This window comes from Amphiura filiformis, chromosome 12, assembly GCF_039555335.1.
Source record: "Amphiura filiformis chromosome 12, Afil_fr2py, whole genome shotgun sequence".
NCBI classification, from domain to species: Eukaryota; Metazoa; Echinodermata; class Ophiuroidea; order Amphilepidida; family Amphiuridae; genus Amphiura; species Amphiura filiformis.
In genome coordinates, this window is record NC_092639.1 from 13630480 (window position 1) to 13650207 (window position 19728).

General features: G+C 38.0%; 1 protein-coding gene across 1 annotated transcript; it reads left to right on the forward strand.

The window, feature by feature from the left end:
- The first annotated feature begins 233 nt into the window (after positions 1 to 233).
- On the forward strand, positions 234 to 16545 carry LOC140165827 (CMP-N-acetylneuraminate-poly-alpha-2,8-sialyltransferase-like). The gene is made up of 6 exons (XM_072189150.1): positions 234 to 431; positions 1626 to 1809; positions 3065 to 3167; positions 5168 to 5280; positions 10241 to 10327; positions 16048 to 16545. Exons 2-6 carry the CDS (start codon positions 1694 to 1696, stop codon positions 16511 to 16513), a joined length of 885 nt encoding a protein of 294 aa, XP_072045251.1. The 5' UTR covers positions 234 to 431; positions 1626 to 1693; the 3' UTR covers positions 16514 to 16545.
- Positions 16546 to 19728: the final 3183 nt, after the last annotated feature.

Here is a 19728-nt window from a genome sequence, read left to right on the forward strand (position 1 = left end):
GAGCGTTTTATTTAAAAGGCGCCCCATGAATGTGTGCCAAAAATCGCACACCTCTCGGCTGGCCAAAAATTGCTTGCCCCCCCCCCTTTCGGCTGGCCAAAAATTTCTTGCCCCTCCATTTTTACCCTCCACCCAGGGCTCATAATTATTGCACAGCCCCACAGCGCCGTGACCTCGGTTGGCCAACTAATATTTTTAATTTGCTTTCCGGAATGGCACGTTTATGTCGTGAATATAGGCCAATAATTGATATTATGTTTATGTTTATGTATACATGACTCAAAATGAATGTAAAAAGAATATATTTATTTATTTGTTTAGTATGTCTCGTAAGCGTGATATTGTTCTGGATGACATCGAACAAATCACTGAATAAGATAATGAACTACGGGGCTTTATTGCGGAGAGGTCAACAACAGGAAATGCGAATTGTAAGTATGGTTAAATTTTACTCATGTCATATCATATCATTTTATACTATACTACCATGAATAATAACAAGGGACTATATTCACTATAATGCATAAATACACCGGGGTATGTCTATTATTGTCTATATTTGACTATTTTATATCTTTTATTTTGGATCTGTGTACCCTAAAGAGTTTTATCATGTAGAATAAAGCCCCTCAGTATAAAGACTGGGCTTTTTATTTGCTATTTGTAATTTTAAATTTACTGCTTAGATTTTGAGTAAATTATTAAATATATTTCTAGTGCCCAGTTCTTACACCGTTATGTATTCTTCCCCCGGGGGGGGGGGTCACTCCCATTGTGGCCTGTACACCATCCGCGATAATGAAAACGCGTAAAAAGGGTAGTTTTTCGTGGGTAAGCACGATACGCGCGTAACGCGTTTAGGGTGTCAAAAACATGAAATATTGGAACAAAGGGTAGCAAAATTGCAATTGCTAATACGCGGAAATGAAATTTAGGGTATGAAATTTGATGCAAGGAGTAAAATCCCTGTTTAGGGTGTGAAAACACCTGTTTAGGGTATTGTTTTAGCCAAGGGTTAAATCCTTGTTTAGGGTGCTTCTTCTCCTGTGTGTTATTTGGAATATAGTCTAGTCATATAACCTAAAATATCGCCCTACGTGTAAACTTTTGAAGCTTTTGGATTGTATACAGAGTGCGGAAAGACCACTTATAATATCTGGTTCACGCAGAGGTGATTTGGGGCTTCATATTCCTTTTCTAGTTTTTCCGCTGTATGCGAGTGAGATACTTGACAAATCAGATTCTTTCTTAGACGATAAGCTTGGAAACATCCCAAGCTCCAATTAGACACCAGGAAGTAGATATACAAATGGTGCTATGTCGTTATAACACTATGAGTCGAGATAAATGGTCAAAATACAGCGAAAAAGCTGAAAAACGCGGATCGCAGGCAGAGAATGAAGCATTATTAATGCATAGGTGAAGGTGAATAAAAATTATTTGCGAGTAAACAATATCATCATAGTAAACATATTAAATAATTTCTGAAAAAAACCCCCATTATTTTGTTGTACCATCACAAAATGCGGTGCATTTTCTACATGTTACATTTTTATGGGACACCTTGTATTTATCATAAAGGAGGGTAATAATAATTTCGTGATGTGTTTATATATTTATCAAAGCTGCATCGTCTGCCGAAGAAACGTCAACTGGTCAAGCTGAGAAGATCATTGTCAAAACGGCAAAATCGATGATGAAAAATCTTTATGATCTTTCTCACAATGAAACTGATAATTTCATTGCATATGTGTCCAGTATACTTGCAAAGCCATGGAGACATGATGTTAACAGAACTAAGTTATTCAGGTAGAACACTTGTGTGATGCGATCAAGTTAAATCAGTCGGAACTCGGAAATATTGATTTTGAGATATAGCCAAACAAAAGAAAGATTTCCTTTTGTTTTCTATGGTTTTGGGAAACTCTTTAATTGCTCATATCTCTGGACTGGTTGTTAAATTTCAATAGGGTTTATTTCAAAATGCAGCTTTGTAAATGCTTTTTACTATCCTATAAGAATCTGAAAATTTAATAATTCCGAGTTCCGCCTGATTTTGCTTGATCGCATCACACATTAAAGCTTATATTTAAAGGTACACTAGGTATTAATAAACATAACTTTTCACCAGGTTCGCCGTCGCAAATAATAAAGGAGACAAGTAGAAAAAGTGATCCCGCCTAGGGAATCGAAGCCAGGACATCAGGTTTACGAGACCTGTGCTTTAACCACTCGGCCACGGGCGCTTCATGATTAGCATGATTAGGCTGGTAGAAATTCGAACCCATAAGCGGTCACTTAAACTTACCTCCTCCCCGCAAGAGACCTTAAGCGGTCACTTAAACATATCTCCTCCCCTACACTAGGTATTGTTGGTCGAAGTAGCCAAAACAAAAAATATCGATTTTCATTATCTAAATCAATATATGATTGAAAAATAACACTTTGATGTTTTGCAAAAGTTCATTCTACAAATCATATACTGTGAAAACTTGTTTGATTTATTGTTGTTAATGAGTTATGTACGTTTTACAAAAGTGTTGTTGTTTCAGCCCTCTTTACAACATAACCAAGAACCACAGGACCTACAAAAGTATATCTGTGATATTTGAATTCTTCTACACACTCGCTATGAAATGATCGATGCAATTTTTGCCAAAGCTCACTACCATTCGCAAGATGCTGTGAACTACCAAATCGCAACAGTTTAAAATAGTGGCTAACCTTTGAGATTTATATTGTTATATAAAGTCAACGAACAGACCAAAATCACTCAAGTTGAAGCGAAGTGAGTGAATAGTCAATTTAAACAACTGAAGTCTTTCGTAAACTACATTATTAATCATATTGATGTAATTAAAAAATCACTATCAATAACAAATAAATAGTGTATTTGTGAGCCTGGCATTCCCATACTTCATACTTAGGATTGCATTAAGTTAAAAAAGGTATCGTTATCACATGTAAACATATTCATAATTCATTACCAACACTATGACATTTGTCATGACATTTTTCAACTGTAAACAAAGTTAATTTTGTGTTTTTTTCTAAACCTGCACAGCTTCTTTCTGACAAAGGAAACGAGAATGATTGTTTATGATGAAATAATGCTAACACAAAAACATCGAAAAAAGAATGACGCATCTGAAGGTATATACCACAAGGTAAAGGTAGTAAGGGACCGTTTAATTATTACACCAGGGGGAAGTGGGACTTTTAGGGGGAATCCAAAGTTTTTTGTATCTTGTGGGGGAAATCTGAGTTTTTTTACTTGAACCATGAGGAGGGAATGTTAGAGGGATTGTTAAGTTTTAAATGAAAAGCGGGTAAAACAACGGGGGTGGGGTCCGATTTTATTAGCGGACACGAGGAGGAACGCGAAATGTTGTTTTGATTTTGTTTGTCAAAACTCCCAGTTCCCCTTGGCGTAAATTTTGAACGGTCCAGCATTGACATCAAAACAATACCCCTTGTCAAAAGTCAAACCTATCCATATTACGCTAAATATAATTATGCTTATTGCTGAAACAATTTGATTGATATATGATTGATTTCAATATATACTGCGCCAAAAAAGTATCCTTACACTTGTAAGAAAAATACTAATTTTAATTTAAAAGTAAACCATATTTGGGTAAATGTATTTGTTTAATAGATGCACTATCTCATCCGGCACATTATGACATCCCATTGAATCAATGTGACTTCAAGAAGCAAAGTTACAAGCATTTGAATGGCTAATTTATGCGTGCCTTTAATTTAAAACAAAAGGAACAAAAGAAAACTGAAACAAAAGAACTGACAAATAAAATGAAAGTTATGAAAAGTACAGAGAAGTAAAAACTGAAATAAAAACTGCTTTAAATAAAGCTTCATTGAAGAAACTGTATTGTCTCTTTGTTGCGTTTGTTGGAATCTTTTTGCGCCTTGTATAGGCCAGTTTGTCACTTTTAAAACTGGACCTTCGTTTGTTCAATTGCTTGTAACTTTAATTCTTGAGGACACATTGGATTCAATGTGATGTCATAATGTGCAGGATTAGATAGTGCATCTATTAAAAAACTAATTTATTCCAACATGGTTCAGTTTTGGAATTGTGATTATTTTTCCAAGTGTAAGGATACTTTTTGGCGCAGTATACTAGTAGTTGATATTGTTAGTTTAATCTACATCAAACAAACAAATAAAAAAGCACCTATCATCTCCCATACACGTTTGTGCATATTGTTTTTATTTATCCAAACTCCTCCCAGCAAACACAAAATGTTTTACTTTTAAATGTCGGGTTATAAAAAGTATATCTTATAATATGAAATTGATTAATTTTTTTAAACCTGATTTTTTAGCATATTTGTAATGTTTACACATGTCCCAACTTGCACCTAAATTTGTTATCTTTGTAAGTCAACAGAGCAAAGGTCGACGAAAGTATTCTTTGGTTTGACAAATTCATAAAATTATGACACTATGTCCTCCCATAGAACTGCATGTTAAATGGCCAAAATAACCAGTGGGATTTCTTTCACTTTACTTTGTTATTTCAGGTTTAAATGGACAGGAACCCTTCCCGGCAGTTAATACTAATATTATTTCATCATTTTGAATGAATAATAACAGGAAGTCGTACATACATGCCCTTCTCGGCAGTTATTGCTAATATTTGACGGAAACCGTACATTAAAGGCCCATTCAGTGATTTGCTCATCCGGACGATCGTAAAAATCATCAAAATTCAGATTTTGGTACCTTTGTTATTGTCATAGATGTTCTAACATAGCCTGCAAGTGGTTCAACCGAAAGCCGTGTATTTAAGACAAAATAAGACATTTTACACGAATCTGTAATTAGCTACATGTATTTGAATGGGGCTTCAACTTCATCAGTACTGCTGTTTTCTTCGTTTTTTTGCCAAATTTGTCATTTCAAAAATACCAAATGACAATTTGAATGACCTATCCTTCACTTTTAAGCAATTTATAAACAATTTTAATTTTTTACACTTGCGCTGGGATCACTGAATGGGTCTTTAAGGCGTTAATAACATTGAAACTTGATGAAAGACATACTAATATAATTACTATGGTATTTGAGTGTTGCCAAAAATGCTCGTTTAAACACGTTTATAACGTTTTAAAAACATTTTGTGTTTCCTGGGTCGTTACAGACAAACCAATTCCCGAAGCCACCTTACAAATCGTGCAGTGTTGTCGGCAGCAGCGGAATACTGAGAGGATCAAACTGTGGTAGAGTTATTGATGACCAGGACTTCGTTATAAGGTACCCATTAGGGTGAATCTGAAAAATTAAAATTTAGATTTTTTTTTAATGGGCTACCCTCTCATTTGGTACATTATGGGTAAAAAACATTGCATGAAAAAAAATTATACGTTTTGAACAAATTTTAGAGGTTCCTACCGAGCATTTTAATTTTTCATTAAGTCAATGGTGATTTTAACTATCAGTGGACTTCGGTTGTATATATAAATGCGCATATATAAATGCGCACGTGACATCTACAAGTCGCCATACCGTATTAAACGATATAAGGTACCCGGATGTACATAAACTCCCCGTGCAAAAGTATAGGGAAAATGACAGGTCGCAAGGAAAATTGCTTTTGCAAAATAGTGGCATTGATTGCAAAGGGTAAAATAACTTGACCCGAAAGATAAACTCTTTATTAACGTTTTCCATCACGGAAAAAAAAATTAACTACGGAAAAGCTAGATATAGCTGATTTACACACTTATATTTCATAATTTCCGTGCTAAATGGGCGTGCCAATTGGCCATATCTCTGACGTAGTGCTGGTTTCATACTATCATGCTGCTTGCCGCCGACCGGCGTGACACACGCGCATTGTAGACAAACAGACACAATCAAGACTTGTGAATGGCTGATAAGTCATGCCTCTTGTCGCAACGACATGAAAGTATGAAAGGGGACAAGGTCAGAACTGTGCAGGCGGCGGATGACATGATCGAGCCGGCAACTTGTGAAACCGCCCGGCCGTATGATGGCATTTTCCAATATAGAGGGTATCATTACTACGTCATTGGTGTGATTGCTCATGCATACAATTCCTCCACATAGGCTGTTTAGCTTATTCATGAAAGTGGCCTCTTGACATGATATAACAGTAACCTTTATGTCATTAGTGAGGCCCACTTACAATGGGCTATTCCAGAAAATAGGCGCACACCCCCTATAGAGGAGTAAATTTTCAATCAAAGAAATGTCTGGATTTCCAAGTTTGCTTTCTGAAAACGACTGGATTTCCAGTTGCCAATGTTACTGGGAAAAGCTTGGAAATCCAATCAAATGAAGGAAAAATCACGGAAATGTTGAAAATGAGCTCTCATATTGCGGATTTCTGATTTTAAACTATTTTTCTGCGGATTTTTTTGCCTTTGGGTACTTAAAAAGTCTGGATTTCCAACAGTCACGACTGGACAAAAAGTCCGGATATCCGAACTCCTCTATAGGGGGTGTGCATCTATTTTCTGGAATAGCCCAATGTTCAACACAAAGTGAACAATGCTATAACTTGGAGGACAAACAAACGAACACCGCCAAATTCGACTGACGTGTGTACAACGTGGGAAGCTATGGGGGAAATTGAAGACTCGCTCTCTGATCATGCATGTGTTTATGGTTCGGTTAGCGGTTACTTAGCAACTCTCGTTCCGCTTGGGTTTATTGCATACACTCTATAGTCGGTTAATTTTGTGGGGTTCATTATCGAACCCCAACGGTTTTAGCTTGTATTTATATTATTTATCAACATAGGCCTATTTGTTTGTGATATTTCAAGCGTTTTAAAATTTCAAAATAATCCCATTCAATTACACGGTTGACGATGAAAATTTACTGAATTTAGAGAATGCAATGCGGCCACCACCTGGAACTGTGGTCGCAATTTCAGTGATTGACAGTGAGGTAACACGAACATGGCACTGGCCATCTGGTCACGTGCGCATTTATATATGCGCATTTATATATACAACCGAAGTCCACTGACTATTTTCAACGAAGTACTATATAGAAAGTTATATTTATCTGAAATATGTCCTTAAAAACTTGTGTCATCCGAGAGCTATTGGAATTTTCAACATAATTATTGTGAAAGAAAATTCTGGATAAAATATCCCCAAATCAATAAAAATCCAATTTGTAAAAAGGGCAAAATGGGGGTGACAGCAGTATATTCTACAGCCAGTGAGTAGTTGGCCATTTGAAAAAAAAATCTTATGTTTGCTATATACTTGTATATATATTGTGTACTTTAGCATTATGCTACCAGGCAATCGAACTGGAGTGACAAGCTGAACATTTTTTTAGTTTGTATCGCCATTACATAATATTGAAATAGTCCATTGAAATATTGAATTCATATTCAAATAGGTACCTACAACCTCTCCAAATGGTTAGAATCAGATCAATTCAATTCAATTCAATTTTACCAAGGATTCTCGAGTAATAATATACTATAGGATAAGCCACACGTTTGCGCAAATAAAGTCAGTCACACACTTCAATGCGTGTTTATCCATGCGCTGTAAAAGAGATTGACCTGTGGAAGAGGTGATGCATGTTTACGTCATCGTTAAAAAAAAAATTAAATTGCGAAAAACGGCGAACATTTGGCCGTTTCTTTCCATTACTATCATATTGTGAAAAATCAAGTAGCTGAGCAGTTAGCTCAATATCTTAGGAAAATATTTAACCGATGCCCCTATGTCGACTTTGGCTAAATAAGCTTTATTTTTGCCGGAAAGGGTCCGAATAATTGGCAGTCAATATGCGCCAATAAATCTTGGAAAAATTTAGGGTACCAAACTCTCCAGCAACTGTCAATCAAACTACCGTTAACTACGGGATAAGTCCGTTTCACTATTGAAGTAGTACGCACAACGTTGTCGTGCACATGTATGTACATTTTAGGCTAAGCGACTAGTAAGCGTTACTAGGGTACCAAACTCATTAGCAACTGTCAATCAAACTGCCGTGAAGCGACTATTTTACTGGATCAATACTTGGAGAAATATTAATATCAACACATAATGAGTTCACTTCTATGTGGTAGCCTTATTTAAATACGAATGGTTTCAGGTGTGCAAGCCTTTGTTAGTGATGAACTGAATATTTATTGTAATGAATAATTCAAACAAGTTACACGGGTGATAGAATGCAGTTTATAATACCCTTCAAGGCCGCATCATCCCACATTTAGGTGGGATAGTTGGTACCCGTCGCGGCTAATGGACACCATCACCAACCCATATAATGTTCACCCAATCCCAAGACTTCTCACCCCTTGGTTACGCCACTGATTCTATGCCAAGCTCCTGCTTAAAATAGAATTAGATAGAAATGTGTGAAAAAACATTTATAGGCCTAAACATGTTACATGCACGTTACCATTATACAGTACTATAGACACGTGGACCTGTCAGCCTTAATTCGCCAGCGAAGTGGTTACGTAACTCCCTGGTAACTGGATCACGCACCTTTTGGAATTGATAGTACATGTCATAGACTTTGTGTTGCGATCATTCATTTCGATCATGGTGCAGAACTCAAAAGCGTGATCCAGTTGGCATAGTGATAATCGGATTACACGTAACACTTCGCTGGCGAATACATTCTGATGTGTAATCGATTAGCAAGAGCATTCAATTTATTTAAATGAAACGCTTAAATTCAGGTGGGTGATAAGGAACTGTACATCGACGGCTAAAGTGTGCCTTTTGTGCTATCGGCTACTCAATCACACCCGTTGGATGTATGACAACAAAAGGTACTTTTTGTCCCGAACAAAAGGTACCTTTCGATGAATAGCGTTACGTAATCTATTTACTCTTCATCGTTAATAGCTCCATGGGATTGCAGCTTGCTGAACAGTATGTGTCAATTTGGCACATTCTGTTTGAGACCCCACTACAATCATAAAACGTTTACTCAGGCGTGAAAAAGAAAATTGTTTCAAATGTGATGTCATTGTAAAGGGAAACAAAGTAGCTATCTATTCGCCGGCATACCATACCTATTATAGGTGAAAACAATTTTTGATATACCGCGTTGCACTAGTACGTTGACGCGCGCATTGAACCATATCATGCTCATCACTCGCACCTGTAAGATTAGTATCTTTGAATATAGCGGTATTGTATGCAGTCTATGATTGCAGACATACACAGGTAGTGAGTGCAACCTGCTTATAGTGCAGCGCGATATATTCAAAAATTGTTTTCACCTATTCGCCGTCGAAGTGACGTCATAATCGGATTAACTACCATAGCAATAGATGAATGCAATTTTTGAATAGATCGCCCTGCACTACAAGCAGATTGCATTAATCACCTGTGTATGTTAGCAAACATAGATTGAATACAATACCGCTCTTTTTAAAGATACTAATCTTACAGGTGCGAGTGATCAGCCTTTCTTTGACATCTATGGTTCAATGTATCGGTACCGCGTGAACGTTGTAGCGCAGGGCGATATAGTCAAAATTGCATTCATCTATTGCTATGGTAGTTAATCCAATTAACTACATCACTTCGACGGCGAATTCGCCAGCGAAATGGTATACATAACTCCCTAGTAACAGGATCACACACATCTTAGAATTGGTAGTACATGTCATAGGCTTTGGGTTGCGATCATTTCGATCGTGGTGCAGAACTCAAAAGCGTGATCCAGTTGACATAGTGATAATCGGATTACACGTAACACTTCGCTGGCGAATTCGCTGTCGAAGTGACGTAATAATTGGATTAACTACCGTAGCAGTGGGGTTAAACAAGTATTGAAGGTATCGCGCTGCACTACAAGCAGGTTGTACTCATCACCTGTGTATGTCTGCAATCATAGATTAAATACAATGCCGGTCCTTTCAAATATACTAATCTTACAGGTGCGAGTAATCAGCTTGATATGGTTCAATGCAGAGGTACCGCGTGAACGTACAAGTGCAGCGCGGTATTTCAAAAATTGTTTTACCCCATTGCTATGGTAGTTAATCCGATTTATTACGTCTCTTCGATGGCGAATTGCTATGGTAGTTACTCCAATTATTACGTCACTTCGCCGGCGAATTGATATGCAACACGACATGAACACGTCGCAAATAATGTGAGATATAGACACTTGAAAAAACTTTCCAAACTTTTGTTGGGGAGTTTATATTTTTCTGGAATTTTTGTTATTTTTATTCAATTCAATTTTATTTCAGATTCAATTTGGCTTCAATAGCAGGATTTGAAAAAGATGTTGGCAGCAAAACTAACATGACAACATTGAACCCGTCCATATTATATAGGTAAATACTATACAGGTAAACATTTGAATACCTGAGCGCAAGAAGACCTTTTAGTCCACTCACTTGGCCCCTCAACATGTATACACTAAAGTTACGTATAGTTTCTTAGGGTTTCATAATGTTTAATACATGTTCCAGGGTGAAAACATCATGAAAGGTTGTGAAAGATTTGTTTTGGCCCCTGAACATGTATAAAACTATACGAAACTCCCGGGACGAAACTATACGCAACCTTAGTGTATACATGTTGAGGAGCCAAGTGGACTTACGGTCTCTTTGTGCTCAGGTCTTCATTTTTCATCAACTCTACATCAAATGTACTTTTTTACCCAGGTTTTCTATGGGCCAGAGGCAATACATTTTTGGTGGCCAACTTAGTCAATCATCTGTGTGGGTGTGTGTGTGTGTGTGTGGGAGGGGGGAGGGCAGCATAAAGGGTCAAAGTTAAATGGGTCAAATTCATAGCTTGACATTCTTGTGACATACGGTTCTATAGCAAAAAGGTCAAATGTCACATTTTGACCTCTACAGGTGTCAACATCATCTGTTTGCCTTCTGACCTTTTGGTATCTAAATAAAAAGATGTCTGATATTATCGGTATTTTTATTTTATCACATATCGTGGCCATATGGCCAAATTACATGGAAAATTACAATTCAATTATGTATACATATTAAAAGGTTGAACACTATAAGAACTTTAAAAGACATCAAAACAAATTGCACACAAAATATTGACGTGCCAAATATTGAAAAACATCAAAATATATCAAATATATACTAAATTTCAAAACATGACAAAAATATTATAACATCTGCGCTTTCTAAGCATTCGGGGCACTGAAGAACAATCCCAAGAGGAGATTACTGGTTTAAAAGATCAACAAAATATGGGATGGGACTTAGCCGAAAGCGCTCGGTCCTGGACGCGGAATTGGGAAACAAGTTGTGGGAGTATACGCAGATTGCGACCATGCCTTTGAAGTCTAGTAAGAGGGATTAATGACTGTGTTCATTAATTTTTAGGCAGCCCTTCAGCAAACCTACGACAATGCTTCACCCTCCTATCAGACAGGGAGTCAAGTTTACAGCTAAGCAGCGCATCGTGATATGAACTGTAATCTCCTCCCTGGATCTCAGTTCTTTGGATTGTTTAACAGAAAGGCTAGAATGTCACACAACATTGGCACACTCAAGAATCGGTCTTAAATAAGAAAACGTCAAAACGACACTCAGCTCTTCACTGACAAAGCCAAACCCCTTGAGGGAACTTTGCATAAACAACCTCTTATTGGTAGCATGTTACTAACCTGGACGTCCAACTTGAGGTTGTTTTGGAGATAAATGCCAAGGACCTTGGCCTCCGTGAAGTATGACAGTGGTTCTGTACCGATTCTCAGGTCGCCATCCTGGGGTTTGTTTTTACATGTTTACTGAAGCAAACTTGGAGGGCCTGACATTTGGAGGGATTTGATTTGAGCAGATTACCCTTGGACCGCCCAGTGAACTGATTAAGATCAGATTGTAAAAAGCTGGAGAGTTGTGATCCATTTACATTCTCTGCAAATGTCAGGTCATCCACGTATTTTCAACAACTAGAAGTGGAATTTTGAGCAGCATCATTTTGAAAAGCAATGCTGTACGTCTTGCAAAACCATACCTCCAATGTAAATGACAGATTGCCATGATTGTACGCCATCAAATTTTTGCATCAATCACTTTTGCATCTAAATATTGTTTCTCATGTTTTCTTAACTAGATACGGTAGATTAAAGACGGCTTCTGATCGCGCTAATTTTGTGCAATCAAAGCTCGTGGACCAAGAAGGCCTTCTATGGACACCAGCGCAAGATATAAGCTTAATAAACAGAACCAATGAAGTTATTCAACTACTTAATGATCCCAAACTAACACTAGTCAGAGGGAATATGGACCATGGCTACAGTATTGAAAAATTCTGGAAAAGATACGGACTTAATCGCCGTCCGACTTCTGGATTTTATTTCGTGACCTGTGCCCTGGATTTATGCTCAGTAGTGCATCTGTTTGGGTTCTGGCCTTTTGGCAACTCTTTGGATGGTCAAACTATTCCAGATCATTATTACGACGGCATTAAAATATCCACAACATTTCACGCTTCCAACTATGAACTAAGGCTGTTACTGGCTATGCATCAGTTAGGAATGTTAAAATTCCATGTCGACGATTGTTCAACGACAGGCTTGTAGTAGCTTGTAGTATTGGGACCCGCCATGAGTACGGGTACGGGTACGGGTCCCAAGCCATGAGTACGGGTACGGGTATGGGTCCCAAGCCATGGGTACGGGTACGGGTCAAAGGTCATGGGTACGGGTACGGGTACGGGTACGGGTCCCAGTCCATGAGTACGGGTACGGGTACGGGTCCGAACCCAAAATAGGGTGCGAGTACGGGTACGGGTACGGAGCCATGAGTACGGGTACGGGTACGGGTACGGAAATTGGGACTCGAGTACGGGTACGGGTTCCAGTATGGGTACAGGCCATGGGTACGGGTACATGGGTTATATTATGGGTATGGGTATAAACAAAGCTATTGTTATTGGTATTTAAACATTAATATATTAGCAATATCTTGCTGTAAATACACTCTTTAATGTCATTTATGCCACAACAAATGAATAAAACTACATTCCGCACCAAAAACATTAGAGAAATTTATTACGTCATAATCATACATTTTAAGTTGTATGTGTGCCATGAGATGCTGAGACATTTTTATTTGCTAAGAAGTACTCTTATTTACAGAAAGTTGCAGAACTGGTTTTTAGGAATTAATCAAGTACAAAAAGATATATGGTATTAGTGAATCTAGCTTAAAGGTGGCATATTTTGGGATGCAAAATTCATGCAAATGAAAAAGCTATGTCTTTGTATGCATGGACACCCAGACTGCGCAATACTAATTTCAACATACATTTATTAGCGATATAGCACTCAAGTTATTATCTATCTCAAAACATTAATTTGATCTCAAATTTGATCCAAAATTTGTAGACTTTTAATTAATTGTCAATTTTCCAAATAAGTGGAGCCTTTCATGCACATCCACACATCCCTGGCACACAACAGACTATCCATTAGTATTAGTATAATTATTATCATTAGTTATGTACATCAGGATAACAAGATTTATTAATACTTTACAGGTGGGGGTAAAGGAACTCTCTATTCATGTGACTCTGATGCACTATCCCAAGTACATGTGCATGGCGGAAAGTGTTCACTGCTCACACCAGTCACATTATCCACGGTTGTTTGATAGCATGTAAAACTGAGTCATTTAAAAAAAAAGGTTGAACAATGATGGCGCTATTTATGTAAAATCTTGTTTGCATCTTTACAAGGGGTAGACCCTTGTAAAATGGTATTAGAACATCAGCAAAAAGACTAACAAATAACAAGGGAATTTTCAATGTGTCAGTGTAGTTCTTCATGTGTGCAATTGATGTGCATGTAGGGGAGTGTATTTGGATGGGGCGTATTAAAATGTTGAATAAAAGCTATGAACACGATAACTTAATGAAACTCACCACAAAAGACAATTTCTTGAAATGTTTTTCCAGTTTGCTGCTTATTTTCCGTATCAGTCAGAGTGTGAACATGGTGAATGCGACATGTAGTATTGTAATACATGTATATGGGTGGCATAAAGTGTGCACATCAGGCTGGAGGCTGTCACAATATAAGCTAATGTAGGTAACACTGTATGTAGCATACACATTTTTACCTTTTTCATGGCCCTGGGCCAGGCTAAAATTTAGGGCACTTGCTATGTGGCTCAATGTGTAAATTACTCCCCACTCATCCCCATCTCATGTAACCTAGATTTGCTTTGATTATGATCATAGGACTCACAGTGCAGTAGGATTCATGAGTGGGAAGTCAGTAGATCTACTCTGACTGTCACTTTCCTGCATGTATTTAGCTATGCACTGTATGGTACCCATGGGTACGGGTACGGGTCCCGGGCCATGAGTACGGGTACGGGTCCCAGTCCATGAGTACGGGTACTGGTACGGGTCCGAAGTCAAAATAAGCCATGAGTACGGGTACGGGTACTGAGCCATGGGTAAATTGCAAATCTTGTGCAAAAAGTTACTGATTTCGCCTGTTTTGTCATCCGGATGTAAATTCAATGAACTATGACTTTGCTAAAGAGCGCTAATTGATATGAACAAAGGAAATAACTTCATTTAATAATATACTTTTTACCCAGGGTTCCAAGATATTTGACAAATATTTGACTATATAGGTGTTTTCTATGGGCCAGAGGCAATACATTTTGGTTGGCCAACTAATTCAATTATCTGTGAGTGTTTGTGTGTGTGTGGGGGGGGCAGCATGAGGTAAAAGTTAAATGGGTCAAATTGATAGCTTGCAATTCCTGTGACATACGGTTCTATAGCAAAAAGGTCAAATGTCACACTTTGACCTCCACAGGTGTCAGCATCATCTGTTTGGCTTCTGGCCTTTTGGATCTAAATAAAAAAAGACGTCTTTTATTATCGGTATTTTTATTTTATCACATATCGTGGCCATGTGGCCAAATTACATGTAAAACTATAATTCAAATATACTTATTAAAACATTAAAAAGGTTGAACACCATAAGAACTTTAAAAGGCATCAAAACAAATTGAACACAAAATATTGATGTGCCAAAATATTGAACAACATCAAAATATATATTATATACTAAATTTCAAAACATGACAAAAATATTATAACATCTGCGCCTTTCAGGGCATTCAGGGCACTGAAGAACAATCCCAAGAGCAGATTACTGGTTTAAAAGATCAACAAAATATGGGATGTGACCAAGCCGAAAGCGTTCGGTCCTGACACGGAATTGGGAAAAATTGTGGGATTATACGGGCATTCAGGGCACTGAAGAACAATCCCAAGAGCAGATTACTGGTTTAAAAGATCAACACAATATGGGATGTGACCAAGCCGAAAGCGTTCGGTTCTGACACGGAATTGGGAAATATTGTGGGATTATACGCAAATTGCGACCATGCCTCTGACGTCTCGTAGGACTAGGAGGGATTAATGACTGTGTTCATTCATTTTTAGGCAGCCCTTCAGCAAACCTACGACAATGCTCCACCCTCCTATCAGACAGTGAGCCAAGTTTACAGCTACGCAGCGCATCGTGATATGAACTGTAATCTCCTCCCAGGATCTCAGTTCTTTGGATTGTTTAATAGAAAGGCTAGAATGACACGCAACATTGGCAAACTCAAGAATCGGTCTTACATCAGCTCTTCACTGACAAAGCCAAACCTCTTGAGGGAACTTTGCATAAATTACCTATTCGTAAGCATGTTATTAACCCTGGATGTCCCACTTGAGGTTGTTGTGAAGATATTGCCAAGGACGTTGGCCTCCGTGAAGTATGACCGTGGTTCTGTACCGATTCTCAGGTCGCCATCCTGGGGTTTGTTTTTACTGAAGCAAACTTGGAGGGCCTGACATTGGGAGGTATTTGATTTGAGCGAATTACCCTTGGACCACTCAGTGAACTGATCAAGATCAGATTGTAAAAAGCTGTATGTCTTGCAAAACCATACCTCCAATCTAAACGACCGATTGCCATGATTGCACGCCATCAAATTGTTGATTAGCATATTTAAGTACTTTTGCATCTAAATATTGTTTCTCATGTTTTCTCAACTAGATACTACGGTAGATTGACGAAGGCTTCTGATCGTGCTAATTTTAAGCAATCAAAGCTCGTGGACCAAGAAGGCCTTTTATGGACACCAGCGGAAGATATAAGCTTAATAAACAGAACCAATGAAGCTATTCAACTACTTAATGATCCCAAACTAACACTAGTCAGAGGGAATATGGACCATGCCTACAGTATTGAACAATTCTGGAAAAGATACGGACTTAATCGCCGTCCGACTTCTGGATTTTATTTCGTGACCTGTGCCCTGGATTTATGCTCAGTAGTGCATCTGTTTGGGTTCTGGCCTTTTGGCAACTCTTTGGATGGTCAAACTATTCCAGATCATTATTACAACAGCGTTAAACTAGACACAACAATTCACGCTTCCAACTATGAACTAAGGCTGTACCTGACTATGCATCAGTTAGGAATGTTAAAATTCCATGTCGATGATTGCTCAACGGATTAACGAAGATCCAAAACATACTAAATATTTCAAGTATACACCTATCCGACTTCGCCATTACTGCGGTGTCCCCGATGTAAAACTGCGGTGTCCCGAGGTCGGGGGTTCCATCCATTATTTATTTTGTGCTATATAGTATTGTACCCAGGAATTGTACACAACAGTGATATTCAATACACAATCATGCGTATTGAATTACGAATTAAATCTCCCGCTCTGGTACATCTGTGTTGCCGTCAATAGAGGGCCAAATACAGTAAACGCTTCTCGGATTGGTGTATATACAGAAGATTTTGTCTGTGAAATTGACCTTGGCAGACCTATTGCAATAAATATATAGTCCGTTTGTAAGCTATCTATAGGCTGGGTTTTTTTTCAAATTTTCTTTGGAGATATTAAAAAAAGAAAGAAATCAAATAATTCATCGCAGTCATGATCTTCCACTGAAGGAAGACGTAAGTCGAGCCGTCGAGCCAGTCTGTACACCAAAACCTGGAGGTGTAGTCTGTATACCTTCCTCGAGTCAGTAATTTAGATATTGTTTTTATTGTATCTCTAAATGTAATGATGAGAAGTATATAAAAGTATACATTTTCAGAAAGGAAATGATGCACATAATCCAACTAGCATAACAGATTCCTTGCAATAACAGTTGTTGAGAAAATCTCAAAATTTTATGTTACTTTACTGACTCGAGGAAGGTATACAGACTATAGAAGGACAGGATAAAACCCAGTGTTCTCGAGTCGATAGGTAAGAGCTTTTATCACAAAAGAAAGACCAAAGAAGAAGCCCATACAGGTACCTCGATGTCAAAAATGACATAAATCTGAAGACTTAATCTGGAAATCCTTCGATGTGAAGAATTACCAACTGCAGAAATTGGAAGAATCCTTAATAAGCAATTGACTAACCTATCCTGCGCTAGGAAGAAGTGCAAATACCAAGATCTAGTGGCTGACTGCGAGAGCAGAAGATGGTCTACGTACAACTTATTTTTATATTTTCTATTTATTTATTTACCACTAAAGCAGCAACATAGATAAATTCATGAAAAACAAAGTCATGTGGTGGGAGGCCAAACAGAGCAAAGCTCGTAAAATTGTGGCCACCCTACAAAAGTTATACACTTAGGACAAGTCACAATCAAACACGATTAAGGACATGGTGAGACGAAGATCGAACAAGACATGTGAGACAGACAATGTTGGCAATGGTCTTAAAAGATTACTATTTTAACATAATAATAATTTTAAGTATAAGTTTATATATAATAGAATATGATAAGTTATACATAACTGGAGAACAACTCACTTTTATACATATTTTTAAAACTTAAGAGAGTACGTGATACTTGGACTAATCGAATTCGAATCGAACTTTCCAATGTAAGTAGAGATCAGAATGCTTCTGCACTGTGGCGTAGATTTCTTTTTGACATTGGGGAAGATGGAGTTTGAAAAAAATGTTAAAGTATAATCAATGCAGCACCTTTTGGCGACTGAATAAGTTTATGGTAGAAATGCACGCGAAGCGGGCAAAAATTTGTGCTATTTTGGAGCTAAACTGGTGAGATATGGTGTAAAAGTTGAATAAATGTGCACGAAGCGCACGAAAATTTGCACTTTTGGGGCTAAAATGGGCAAATATGAGGTTAATTTGGTCAGAAACCCATTATCAGGCGTCAACATTGGGGGGGGGGTGATTGTATGGACCATCCCCCTAGCAAAATATTGGGGGATTTATCCCCCATCCCCCGAGATCTACGCCTATGCTTCTGCAACACATCATTCAACAAAACAATGTCTTGCATCCTTGGGCATTTCTGAAGGAAAGAAGATCATGAAGAAGACAATGTCTGAAACCAACGAGCCGACCAAAACCGTTTACATGGTGTAGACCAAAACGTTCATGTCCAAATGTCTGATGATCTTCAAAAATGTGTTTTCGACATCTATGTTAGTGTGGTAAATGCTTTACAAAATTTCGATTGTCGAATTTTGGCAAGAAAATCTCCGATAATTATTTTGCCCATACTCCACAGCAGATGCACCTTATACATGTATGTGATGTGATAAAGCAAAATCAGTCAGAAGTCGCAAATATTGATATTCAAATGCAGCCAAACAAAGGAAATCATTTCTTTTGTTGCCTATTGTTGTGGAAACACTTTCAACTGTTCATATCTTTGCTCAAATGTTCAATTTCAATGGGGTCTTCTGCAAAATGTAGCTTTATAAAATGTGATGCAATCATATAGGAAACTGAAATTTAAGTATGCCCGATTTCAGGTTGATTTTGCTTGATCACACCACATAATGTAACAGTAATAATTTTAGGATTGAAAATCCCCCGGGGGGTGTGGCACTTTCGTAGTAAGGGGCATTCGGTGAGAGCAAAATGTAAAAAATATGGGGTCATTGGATGAGAACATGACCTTTTTTAAATGGAACCTTTGGGTGAGAGCCTAAACAGCGCCACAGAAACCTCGAACATCGAATTTCTAGTTCTAAATGGCTTCAAATTTCTTTGTTTTTTCAAAATAAGTAACAAAATCAGTGATAAATGAAAGTTGCTGTTCAAATTGAAAAATAAGGGTCGTTGGGTGATAGATCAAATTGAAAAATAGGTGAATTACCGTTTGGTCTAATACCATTCCGTCTAATAACCGTTTCGTCTACACCCATTTCGTCTAAACCCACTTAGTCTATATCTACTACGTCCACTAGTCATGTAGTCCTATAACCGTTTGGTCTGATAACCAGTTGGTCCGATACCCATTTAGTCTAATAACTGATATCAAGGGACAAGTGATTTGCGCGGAAAAAAATAGCTAATTGCGTGGAGATTGCGCGGAAACTATTTTTCAGTGCAAATCATGTATCTCTGCCCATAGGAAAAATATAGCCAATTGCGCGGAGATTGCGGGGAAAAAAGTTCCGCGCAAATCACCTATCCCTGCTGATAACTCTATACGCTGAAAAGGGGGGGTCGTAACAGCCCTACATAAGCGTCAACTTATTTCATCTCCCAACAAAATCATGCACACGGGGCGGAAATGACGCTCCTTATGAGATCCTTTTACTCCCATACAAGTTCCTTTGTGCTGTATTCATGTCTTTAGGACAAACCCCACTAAGCGCCTAGTCATGCTCCTTCCGACTCGCCTTAAGTGGCGCCAGTCTAATTTTCTGAAATTTTATTGCCGATCGCAAAAT

Coding starts and splice junctions, on each gene's coding strand:
- LOC140165827 (XM_072189150.1), top strand. CDS start 1,694: ATGATGAAAAATCTTTATGATCTTTCTCACAATGAAACTGATAATTTC. Junction 1,810..3,064: donor AACAGAACTAAGTTATTCAG/GTAGAACACTTG, acceptor AAACCTGCACAG/CTTCTTTCTGACAAAGGAAA. Junction 5,281..10,240: donor GACCAGGACTTCGTTATAAG/GTACCCATTAGG, acceptor ATTTTATTTCAG/ATTCAATTTGGCTTCAATAG.